The sequence below is a fragment of the Tachypleus tridentatus genome, chromosome 6, assembly GCF_004210375.1.
Source record: "Tachypleus tridentatus isolate NWPU-2018 chromosome 6, ASM421037v1, whole genome shotgun sequence".
NCBI classification, from domain to species: Eukaryota; Metazoa; Arthropoda; class Merostomata; order Xiphosura; family Limulidae; genus Tachypleus; species Tachypleus tridentatus.
The window spans coordinates 35388467-35401551 of NC_134830.1; the positions used below are offsets into that span (position 1 = coordinate 35388467).

General features: G+C 30.4%; 1 protein-coding gene and 1 long non-coding RNA gene across 6 annotated transcripts in view; one reads left to right on the forward strand and one right to left on the reverse strand.

The window, feature by feature from the left end:
* LOC143252235 (retinoic acid receptor RXR-alpha-B-like) overlaps positions 1-13085 on the forward strand; it is a 94312-nt gene that overhangs the window by 74205 nt on the left and 7022 nt on the right. For 2 of the 4 annotated variants that reach the window (XM_076504067.1, XM_076504066.1), the window contains exons 2-7: positions 81-232; positions 603-715; positions 6339-6496; positions 9592-9737; positions 10275-10401; positions 11672-11896. In XM_076504067.1, coding sequence (XP_076360182.1) covers positions 81-232; positions 603-715; positions 6339-6496; positions 9592-9737; positions 10275-10401; positions 11672-11896 — 921 coding nt within the window. Of the gene's footprint in view, positions 1-80; positions 233-602; positions 716-6338; positions 6497-9591; positions 9738-10274; positions 10402-11671; positions 11897-12609; positions 12769-13085 lie in introns of those variants that run through there. The other 2 variants (XM_076504071.1, XM_076504070.1) reach the window with 2 other exon arrangements.
* The window catches only part of LOC143252236 (uncharacterized), a 27403-nt gene continuing 14318 nt past the window's right edge, over positions 1-13085 (reverse strand). For both annotated transcript variants that reach the window (XR_013028896.1, XR_013028895.1), the window contains 2 exons: positions 9557-9711; positions 1-273 (listed from right to left, as the gene is read on the reverse strand). This is a non-coding gene — a long non-coding RNA (uncharacterized LOC143252236). The remainder of the gene's footprint in view (positions 274-9556; positions 9712-13085) is intronic.

Sequence of the window (13085 nt, forward strand, 5' to 3'; positions counted from 1 at the left end):
GAATTATTCAGATTTTAATAAGGGACAAAGTAACATGTGAAAACTTTGTTTCTTAGTTTTACTTTCTCCACTGATTTCAGGTGGGCTGACCAGCTCTACACCACTTACCAATGGTACAGGGTCATCAGCAACTCCTACAGTGACCACAGCAGAGATGAATTCTGGTGTTACAAGTAGCATCTCACAACAAAGCTTTCCTGGAATCCTTGCCAGTAATTTTGTTTCTCAAACAGTAAGTGTTGTTGTAGGGGTTTAATGTTCATACTCCAAAGCCTGAAAACCAGAGAACACACCTGTATGATCATGTAAAAACAAATAGCAGAATATTAGAGAGAGAAATTAGGAGGAAAGAAAAAAATTATAATATCATGTAATATCAAATAAAGAAGGGTGCAACAGGTGATAAATATTAAATAGGGAGTGTAAATTATTGATAATTAAAATAAAGAGGAGACAATAAATAATATTATCTCTTTCAGTATGATAGAACACATTTTTTTATACTTAATGTTTAATTATTATACTCTAGATTTTAAATTATTCAATCTTAGCAAAAGAGATAACCTCCAATATGAGTCATAAACATTTGTTTTTATGCTTAGGTTTCTCAGCAGCAACATAACAGTTATCCACCAAACCATCCTCTTAGTGGGTCCAAGCATCTTTGTTCCATCTGTGGAGATCGAGCATCAGGAAAACATTATGGAGTATACAGGTACATAATAAAGAGAAGCATAATTGGCCAAGTTTGCCTCCTTTTATGCATTAAAAATATATCAGCTTCAAGCACTTTTGGCCTAATATTGCTCATTTTGAAAGAAAAAGAGAGAGAGAGAGAGAGAACTGATGAATGTGTTGGAACTGTAGAGGACAGTGTAGAGTATATTAAATCAGGGGTTCACATTTACTGGTTCTTGAACTGGTGCCAGTCCAAAGTGAGACAGTCTAAAAATGTTCTAAGATATAACTATTAAAATATTTTTTTTACAGACTAACAAAAACTAGTCTCAAAATTTAATATCATGCAAATAGGTCTATGAAGTTTTGGATCAGAACTAGCTGCTCTCAGTTGTAACTACTGTACTTATTTAAACATTGTAATTAAGTTTAAACCTTAAAAGTTTATCTAATAAATCCCTGACTTTTAATGCACTTTAAAGATCAAGTTCTGCTTACTAACAACTGTGAAGTTCTAATCTTAGTAAGCCAATTACTATCCTAATTTACAGTAATGTTAATTTTTCTATATTTCACATTATCTCAGTAGTATATGTTGCACAACAATAATAATTTATAACTGACATGCTGAACTGTTCAATATCCATGCTGTGTCTTTTCCTTTATACAGGCAACAAGTAATCTTACTGGGGTTATGCAGCACTGTAGACACTGAGGTCATGCAAATTTCATAAAAAACAAACCAGTCTTCAATATCTTTATTATCATAAAGCCTATAAAATATATCAGCTTCAAGCACTTTTTGCCTGATATTTTATAGGCTTTATGATGATAAAGATAATAAGTACAGTAGTTACAACTGAGAGCAGCTAGTTCTGATCCAAAACTTCATAGACCTATTTGCATGATATTAAATTTTTAGATTAGTTTTTTAGACTGTAAAAAAATATTTTAATAGTTATATCTTAGAACATTTTTAGACTGTCTCACTTTGGACTGGCACCGGTTCAAGAACCAGTAAATGTGAACCCCTGATTTAATATACTCTACACCATACTCTATAGTTCCAACACATTCATCAGCTCTCTCTCTCTCTTTTTTTTTTTTTTTTTTCAAAATGAGCATTTGTTGATCCATCATATGATCTAAATTGTAAATGATCAATTGTTTAGACTGATTCATGTCAATTTGGTAAAGATGGCTTTTACCTTTTAAAGTTTATGACATTTTGCTTCAATGTGGAGGTCATCAAAAATAGTAGGGACTGCTTAGCACTGATGTTGCATGTTCAAAATGAAAATGTTGATAAGATCTTAAGGTATTCTCAATCACTCCTCTGAAAATGCTGTTCCTATGACCTTTTTAGTCAGGAGTCAACTTTATGAGATCCAAGGATATCTCCAGAGTGTTCCTTCATGCTGAATTGGATTAAAGCCTGATGTACATACAAGTCATTCTATTTTATAAATCACCTTTTTTTTGTTTTTTAAGAAAATGTCAAGCAGTATAACATAATGAAGCTAGCATTATCATTAATTAGACTGAAATTAGTGCCAGTTTCACTAGCATAATGCAGTACAAAGAACTGTGGGATATGGTCACTGTAATATGTGGCATTAATTGTACCATTCCACATGACGTAGAAATATGTATGCAATTTGATGCTATGATTTTCCACTTTGTTCTTCAACTTTTGCCATGTATCTCATTCTCTTCTGTGAGAATGGGGTAATTTATAGTTTAAAGTTTTCTCTTTTTCAGTGTAACCCTGTTTTTTTGCTACAAAATCAAGCACCATTGTATACAAGTTATTCTGTACACTTCTGTAAGTAAACCACCTTTTGGCATCTGGAACACACACCAACCTTATACTGTCTTTTTCTAGCCTTCTCTACATAGGTGTGGCATCTGGTTGCTGGGCAACTAAATCATTTAATTCACTAACTATGAGATTCAATAACAAGTAATTAAAATTAGTGTTTCACATTATTACTAGTTTCAATTATTCCAACCACCTATGTGATGGAAATATTGCCTTTATCATTTCCTGCTATTATTTTCAATTCATTCAAGGATGTTCAGCATAATCTGTTTGTGTCACAACTCGTGAAAATATTCAAGTGATTAAAATTAGTTTCTGTTTTTTACTGTTCTTGATTATTTCAATTGTTCACGTCTCATGTGAGAATAACAAATTAGTTAAACATACTCAATTAATGAGCCGAGAGATTAATCAATTATAAAAATTCACTAATGGCCCAGTTCTAATTGTAGTTACAAACATTCTAATCAGTTTTAGAGCAGATATTCTTCAATTCCAGTAACTAGAATTAAAAGATAACACTTTTCTGCATGTGTTTTAGATGTTTATCTGCATAGTTCAAGTGTTCAAGCATAGTATTATTATAGGGATACAGCATCAATAGTGCAAGTGCATAATCAACTTTTCAAAACTGTGCTAATACACTACCAATATTATTGTGTCTGTTACACTGTTATACACTATTGTTTGAATTCTGTGCTAAATTTATATCTACTCAACAGATAACCCATTGCAATTATGAAAGATCTTTTCATGTTATTACTAATAATAAATATAAATAAGTGACTGAAGTAATAGTATACCAACAATTTTAGCAGTAAGGAAGTTTCTTATCATCAGTGGGGTGGGGGGTAGGAATGGGTAGATTTCAAATTCAACAAAATGGAAAATACTGTACTTCAGGGAGGATTAGTTTGCACAGGGGTATTCCCTCCCTATATACTCCCTGAATTCAACACTGCTTATCAGCAGAAATTATAAAGAATTTTTTTTTATTTCTAATGAAGTGAAACAGTAAGTAATCAGTGCAGGGTACAAGGTAAGGAAAAAATTTAATTCATATAAATAATCTGTAATGGCATACAACCGGAAATACCCATGAGGAAATGCTTAAGATTCTCAAGGAAAAAAAAAAAAAAAAAAAGAGGTACTCAGCTGGGTGAAGTGGGCCTATTTTTAAAAAAGAAAAAAGTCTACATGTAAACATAAAAATGATAATTTGAGTATTAACAAATCAGTGCTTTCTGAAAAAACAATGGAATGAATATTTATGCAAGAAAAGCAGTTGAAATAAGTCCCAGAACTAGTAACACTTTAAAAATACGTTCTGGTACTCAGTACTGGTAGATTTTTGCTCCTAGTTTTAACCAATTTTTAATTAATATCTTTTTTTTTTTTTTAGTGTAGCATAAATGGCAGTAATGATATGTAGGTTTTTTGGTTATGTTTATGCTTTTTATGTTTTTGAATTTCACACAAAGCTACATGAGGGCAATCTGTGCTTTGTTGTTTATATTGTTCATAAATAGCATGTTTGCATCTTGCTTCTTGAAAGTGATTGAGACATATGGAAGAGGTAACAGGTTGGTTGTATGCTATAAAGGCAAAAAGTTAAGAATATTTTTCAAGTTTTTTTTTAATTTGAAAAGTATAATTGCAAATAAACATACTATTAAAATAAGTTTTCTTTTTTTGTTTTTTTCTCATTGACAACAACATTTATTCCCCACTGATTTTGTTTCCAGTTCCATTTATAAAATTAAATATTTAACTGGAAAAGTATGAAAACATTGAAACACAGAAGCATAAACATACTCATGGGCTGAATGATTTGTACTTTAGATCATGTGAATAATCATATGCCTTTAAAGTCATCCACCAATGATCTGGGGCTAGGAATAACAGTATTATATATTATTACTTAAGTATTATGCCCAGTAGTATAGATGAAATTAATGAGTTTCATTTACTCAGATTTAAATTTTTGTGTACACTGCCAACCTCAGAAGTTCTTTTTAACATGGATTGGTGAAATGAAGATTCTATTTCCACTGGGGCTTGATATTATTTTCTACTTTGAAAAACTGACAAGGTTTTTTTCAGAAACTTGGTATTCTTTTGTATTAGAGAAAATGGACAAACTTCTTTCATTCATATATTTTATTTCTATGTTTCATTACAAAAGTCAGTCTTCTTTCACAGAGATTTAGAATTCTCCTGGATTTGTAGAAAATATCAAGCAATTTTACATTCAGATCTATTATTATCTCTTCTTGGAGAAGCTGGATTCATTTTGTTTTGACATGGTGGAAAAATATAGAGGATAATTTTTATGGTTTTCAAGATGAATTATTCATCTTTACACCACTGACAAATAGTATTTCTATTTTTACAAGGAACAAGTTTTATCACAAAAGAAGAAAAAATCAGATTAACCCCTAAAAGAAATTAAAATGAAACATAAAAAATTACACAACTGAGCATGACAGATAGATTGTGCAGTAAGAGAAAAGCAACTTGCTCCTCATACATAAATTTTATAGGTTTTAAAAAATATGTTTTTGAAAGGCAATAGGTAGTGGATAAAGATTTTGCTTAAAAATTTTGTTTTAAACTTCTTAGAATATTTTTTTCCAATTAGTGCCAAAAATTAATAACAAAAACTGACAGTCATATTTTATTCTTTACTGGGCATAATTCAATGACTTGACTTATTTCACTCATTCTTTGATGAAATTGGCAAGCTTCTTTTACTTCAAGTATTTTCCTCTAATTGGAAAATGTAAGGATTCTTTGTTTTTTTTATGTTTACCCTCTAGAAGAAGAACTAACAAGCTTCAGTCAGTAAGCTTAACATTTTGTTTTTATTAGTAAAACTATAAAGTATCTTTACCCAAGATTTAGTATTTTCTTCTAGTAGATGAAAATGAAAGGCCCTTTTTACTGAAGTTTTGTGTTTTTATTTATTTGTTAAAAATGACAAACTTCTTTCTGTCAGGTTTTAATATTGCTGTGTATATGGTGAAACTGACAAGCCTCCTCCCGTCAGGTTTAATATTGCTGTATATATGGTGAAACTGATGAGCCTCCTCCGTCAGGTTTAATATTGCTGTGTATATGGTGAAACTGACAAGCCTCTTCCCATCAGGTTTAATATTGCTGTGTATATGGTGAAACTGACAAGCCTCTTCCGTCAGGTTTAATATTGCTGTGTATATGGTGAAACTGACAAGCCTCTTCCCGTCAGGTTTAATATTGCTGTGTATATGGTGAAACTGACAAGCCTCTTCCCGTCAGGTTTAATATTGCTGTGTATATGGTGAAACTGACAAGCCTCTTCCCGTCAGGTTTAATATTGCTGTGTATATGGTGAAACTGACAAGCCTCTTCCCGTCAGGTTTAATATTGCTGTGTATATGGTGAAACTGACAAGCCTCTTCCCATCAGGTTTAATATTGCTCTGCACCTTGCAAAACTGACATTTTTTTTCTTTCACTCATGTTTATTATATTTGGAAAACTTGGAAACTTTTCTATCAGATTTAGTTTTTCTGTCAATTTGTGAAACTAATAAATCCCTTTTACTCAGGTTTATTACTTCCTGTTTATTATATAGTGACAAATAAGTCTTGGTAATAAGTTAGTAAGATTCTATGCTGTTACTTAATAACAGGATAAAGTTTCAGATACAGTTTTTATTTTCTTCTGGAGTTGATGTCTATAACATACAAACCATCAGAAACTGCAGGGTCTTACTGGGTAAGCTTGATATAAAAATCATTTTAAATGGATACAACTAAATATGAAAATATAATGTTTCTTTCTTTTTTATGTTGTAGCTGTGAAGGCTGCAAGGGCTTTTTCAAGCGAACAGTTCGTAAAGACTTGACATATGCCTGTCGAGAAGAAAGAAATTGTATTATCGACAAACGTCAGAGAAATCGTTGTCAATATTGCCGTTATCAGAAATGTTTAATTATGGGCATGAAACGCGAAGGTAAGTCAGTGGAAGTATATAACCTTTCCAGTCTAATATGTTTCACATATTTAACCATCTGACAGGTTATGTTGTTCATGCATGAATGCAGCATGTTTCAGATCATATGTTTACGAATGTCTATTATTACAGTACGTGTACATACCAATATATACACGTACATTTTATGACAAAAATTACAGCACATATTAAGTATGAGTTACCCTATTTTGCCAAATGGTATCCACATTAATAGGGACTGGGCCACCCTTTTTCATTAATTACAACCTCAATCATTTGGTGGACAGACTTCCATTTTTCATATACAGAGCAGTTTCAAATGAAATAAGTGTGGCAATTCCCCAGAATTTTTCATCATTAATAATTTCATATTATGAATAATAACACAGTGCATTATCTTAGTGATGGAAGTGTGATATGTTTTGTAAATATCATTAATACAGATAATGCCATATTATGTTACAGCATTCATTGTTTCCTTAACTGTTACTAGTTAACCAAATTCAAATCAGTAGAAATAAGCCCCAGTACTATTGGTTTGAACTCCAAGGTTATACATAATTTCAGATTTATTGACTTGAAATGCATTAGAGTTAATGAGATTTATTGGTTTACATAACGATGCTACCATTGACTTTCCAGTTACGGATGTAACATTGCTTGTGTATGAGATGTACAATTTGTATGTGATGTATATATTATATACGTATATGCATGTTAGTGTTATATTCTAAATTTTTAAAAGCAAATATAATGCCAGTTTTATTATACATTAAAGTTTATATTGAGCAATTTAATTTTTGCCTTATGGGCAGATATTTCAAGTGTCCATTGGTTTTAAACACTTGAACACCATCAGTGCTCTATTGAAGGACCCTAAGTTTCTTAGACTGCAGTACACCATGGGATTCAAATGCAAATTCTGTGGGAATGGATCTATTATTAACTATAGGTGTGTTGTCTCAGTACTTATGAGAAAATGTAGAGAAATGTGTATGAGAGTTACACACTGTGCTAACACTTGTAGCAGTGCCACAAAGTTTATGCAAAGCTTATTAAGAATTTGTGTTAATTGGAGTAAATATTTCTTGTGAATAATAATATGACAGTTATCACTAAAATCACTCTAACTGTACTTTTGAGAATTATCATATTGAAAAATTATAAATATATGCAGAAATTATAAAAGGAAAAAAAAAAGTAATATTTTAATTTCTTGGACTTCAATTACTTAGATTTTTAAACAAAAAGCAAGTAACTGTTACTGTACAATTGTTCCATATTTAGTGTCCTAAAGGCATAGGTGATCTTACCTATTGGCCAAATTGCACAATTGCAAAGTTCCTCCATACATGCAAGGAACCCCATTGCTATGCCTTTTAATATATTTTTGAGTTTTCTTATTATTATGCAGCCTCATTTATGGAATATTTCCCTTGGCTCCAGATTGACTAAGACCACTCCTGCATACAAGTGATAATTAACTTTTAAACATTAAACCCTTGCTGGTTACTAGGTAATTTATCCAGATTTGTTATTACTGAAGATGATGTCTCTTCAGTGATCTGAATGTGTAACAACAAAAGGATTATTAAACCAGTTCTTAACCCTTATACAGTGGGAATGTTGTAGATAGTAGCATCAATTGATGATGGTTGCTATTTAACAGTTGTAAAATGTTTTGTTACATACCTTTCAGTTACAACTGAATGTTTTCAAGTTCTTTACTTGCTAAAATATTTATTTATCATTCATTTGCCAATCCAGTAAAAAGGAAAAAAAAAAGACAGAGATTAAATAGTAAATTGATTTCAGATAATTTGAGCAATGTCATTATTAGCCTTTCTTGATTACAGTATGTTATGATAAACCTTCATTAATTTATATGTAATGTGAATAACAGGAAGTGTACTTGTGAGATGTATATTTAATTCTGGAAAGCAGTTATCAGTCTATATCTGAATTCGTTTTTATGTCAATAATATATACTAATGTTTTCAAGTTTTTATCTTGGATATACTTCTGGTTTTGATGCATGTGTAACATTTTCTTCTATTAAAATCTCCAAGCTATATTTCTAAATGAAATGCCCCCCCAAAACTAGTGACATCATTTAGTGGAGTTGTCAATACATAAAGCCAAAAAGTAAGTAAACAGAAATTCATATCAAAATTTAGTGAACATAGGAAAGATGAGAAAAAACAACAAAGCCATTAATCAGAGAAAGATGATTTAATGAACTTTAATTCTATTTTGATGTGACTGACTTTATGAAAAATTTTGTTATACCTTCATATTAAGCCTAGTACTGCAAATATATCATTTCACATAATTTCTTTCAAGTATTGAGTTATTTTGTTGTTCAGGTAGTGAACCGTTATTATTTACTCATTCTTTTATACTGTTTTTGCAAGTCAGTATTAAAATACAATGCCTTAAGTATCTTAATGTTAAGGTATATATTAACAAGAAAGAAGTGATGTATCTTATTTTCTGTTTTTACCATGTACACAAATTCCAACTGCACAAGGTTTTCTGTTGGTTAAAACGTAAAGACTTTTGTTTAATTATTTTACAAAACTGCAAGATAATTCACAAGTGTAGTACCTCTATTTCAACAGCATACAGTGATATATATGTATTGGAATTTTCAAATACATTTAACCAACTTGAAACTATATATGTGTTTCCTTCATGAATTCAGATCAACCTTATTTTAATCAAGGTTTTAAAGGTCAGAAAAGACCTGAAAAGAAAATGTTAGATTTGTTTTGTCCAAGGAATATTGCTGTTTTATGTAAAACAAAGACTGTTGTATTTTTAATGACATTTCTTATCACTTATTAAAACCTGCTATACACTCTTGAACTTAAAGATCTGAGGTTCTTCTTACTGAACCATCAGTGTTTTACATGTAATTACATGAACTTTGAAAAATAAAGATAATAAATTTCAATATAAACATTCATGCAATGTTGTCACACCCTTGTTTGGGCATGTTTAAAGATTTAAGCTTTCCTGAAAATGTTTTTAAAGCAATTTATTTTGTATGAAATTTACCTATTTTCCAAGATGAAGCTTTAATTTTCTTATAGCTGTCCAAGAGGAACGACACAGGACAAAAGAAAAAAATGAAAATGAAGTGGAAAGTACTTGTAACTCTCCACACGACATGCCCATAGAACATATCTTGGAGGCAGAACTTTGTGTAGAACCTAAGAATGAAGAAATAGATATAAATGTGAGTTACATCTTAACTGTTTTAATTAAAATAATACAGTAAAAATGAGATGTGATTGTCACACTCAGTTTTCACTCCTTCATGTTTTGTTTATTTAAAATGAAGTTCATGTACTGTATGTAAATATAATGATTGTGTGAATTACAGGTATAGGTTAGCTTTTTTATTATTTTAAAGGTTGTTTTAATGAGCCTCAAGTACGTTTTTAATACTATTGTAATTGTACTTAAATTTTCTAACAAATCTCAAATTATTCTTAACCATTTTTTGATGCAAGTCTAAACATTTTCAGCAAATAATAATTTTCCTTTAATGTTTTAAACATTTTAATCATTAATAAACTTTATCCATATATTGTCATGTGGTAAGATTGATTCAGGTGATGCACAGAAACATCATGAAGCAAATCAACATAGCCTTTTATGCTGTTTTATAGAGGTGTTCACTTGCGATTTTTGTAGTTTGATCGTCTTAATGTTAGAGTACATTTTTAAGAAATTCAGAAAGCTGCTACTTATTGTAATATACATTTCACAGAAGGAGCCTATAGCCAACATCTGTAAAGCAGCAGATCGTCAGTTACATCAGCTGGTGGAGTGGGCAAAGCATATTCCTCATTTTACTGAATTACCTATAGAAGATCAGATGGTCTTACTTAAGGCAGGTAAGTGTTACCAATAGCATGTTTTGAATTTATTCATATGCAAAATACTCAAAATATGTGATTTAAAGGGTAACTTAGAAAATACAAAACACACACACACACACATAGATATTTCATTTTGACATTATCAGTAACTGAAATAATAAATTCTGGTTAAGCAGTCGGCACACAAGATTGGACCCAAAAGTTGCAATGGTTTATAAAAGAGACCCAAAACTCAAGAGCTTTCAAGTAGTTACAGTTCTCCTTCTCTACTCAACTGAAGAAGAATCTTGATGAACTATTTAAAAGTATTCAAGTTTTGGGTCTCCTTAAAAAAACCATTTAAATCATGAAGTTTATTTTTTTTATGCAGTTTAGTGAGTAAACAGAAGTGATTTTAGCAGTTATTAAACATGTATATGACTTTATGATCTGTATAACTGAAGACTGGTAGAAGTGGTCACAAGAGAAGTAATAAAAGTTTTTATTTTAAAATAAACACAGCAAAGATGAGATTCAAGAACCAGGTTACAGACCTAACACTTGAAATGTATTGAGGTACACTAATAAACATCTTATATGATAAACCCCAAGTAACCATTCATATTTGGACTAGTTAAAGTGAGGCAAGTGTAGTTTTTGGTGCAATGATTATTGATGTATCATGCTATTTCATAGGATAGCATTACATGAATCAAAATAATTATTGCTTTCAAAAGTATAAGTACATAATATACATCCAATTCTTTTTCTTTCACCCATTTTATTTCTTGATTAACCCCAAATCACCAATATTTAAGAAAAGAAAACCAAGATGGTTAGTTATCAAAAAAATAAACAGATCATTGGAAACAACAGAAATAAAAGGCAGATGTTTAGGTTTGGTATGGAGTGTTCTTATGTACAAATTAGCACAGCAAAGTTTACGTATGCAAATAACATAATTATTGAAAGTAATTTTTTATAATAACTTCTTTTTCCTTATGTAATGTATATTATGATATTAGGGACCCTATACTAAATGAAACCATGTAAAAAATGTGTTTGAAAGCTTCTGGGTTTCATATGGATTTTATTAATAATTTTAAGTAGGTAGGTGAATAAAAACAAATTAACTTCTTTTAAAAATTTCCTGATATTAAGTTTTATTGAAGTGATTTAAAATTCTTGCACCTAAAGCTGGTGTGTGTAAAATACAGTCACTTTTTCTTATTTGCTGTGTTTTTAATGGACATACTGGAATTCTTTGTGTAAATAAATTTGTTTAATCACCTTAATATTTGTACAGGTTGGAATGAACTTCTGATTGCAGCATTCTCCCATCGGTCTATTTCTGTTAAAGATGGCATTGTCTTGGCAACAGGGCTTGTAGTACAAAGAAATAGTGCTCATAGTGCAGGAATGGGAGCAATCTTTGACAGAGTACTTACTGAATTGGTAGCCAAGATGCGGGAGATGAAAATGGACAAGACTGAGTTAGGTTGCTTACGAGCAATTGTTTTGTTTAATCCAGGTATGTCCACTTTACAAACATTATTGACTATAATTTTTAGATTTGTTTGTTTATTGTTGAGCTCAATGTTACCCAATAATATATTTGTGTTATGTCCACTCTAGGTATTGAATCCATTTTTAATGTTAAAAATCCTCTGGCTTATTGATGAACCAGTTTATGACTGAGAGATCAGACATTTATCAAATGGTTTAATGTTTATACAAGAAATGAAAAAAAACACCACATTATTTACTTAGTTAATAGTTGTATTAAATATTTGGCTCATTAGTCAGTTTTATATTTTGTATTCCATTTATGATAGTAGTTTATTTCTTTTTTTATCTCCTGTACAAGTTGATTTTAGTTTCAGAACCACATTGCCAAAAAGTTATTAACTTAAACTAGCCCCTGATTTTATACATAAATTTGTGTTTCAGAAAATTGTTTTTTAAAATGTGTTGATCTAAATTACTTAATATATCAGGTATACTTTGCTAAATTAGATGTTTAAAAAATAACTGCTATACCCAAGAAATAAAATAATATGGGTTGCTGATAATATCAGTCATTGTCATTGGAGGTTAGAAAACATGAATATTTAAGGCTTACTAAAAATTGACAAATACTTATTTTATTATTGTGTATATTATAAATTCAGTAAATATAAATACACATACACAAAATAAATAATGAATACAAAATTATAATCATATCATAATTCTGCTTGTCAGTATGCATTATAAGCATGCACAGTTAGAAATTTACACGTGAAAAACTGTGCAGATGCATTATGCACTTGACAACAACCAACCACCCTGTAGCAGAGAACTGCAAAGCTAAATGAACAAGTGACCACAACTGCTCGATGAAAGAAGAAATAACAACAAAAGGTGAATGTAACTGTATTTCACTAACCATTTTGTACAACAACACTAAAAGCTTAAAGATTTAAAAAAGGATTCACATTATGTCATAGAATAACATTATAAGTTTATTTATTGATAATTGTCAGTAAAGTTTAGCCCTAACTGCACTAAAGTAAAAAATGTACACAGATTACAGTGTGAATTTATCTCTTTATCAGACTTAGGGCTAATATTAATTCAGGTTTTATAAAGTATGGTGTAAAAGTGAACTTGCCCATTTTGGTGTCTGCAGTCACAATTGGTTTGTATTATTCTAAAAATTTCATAGTTAAAGAAGTACT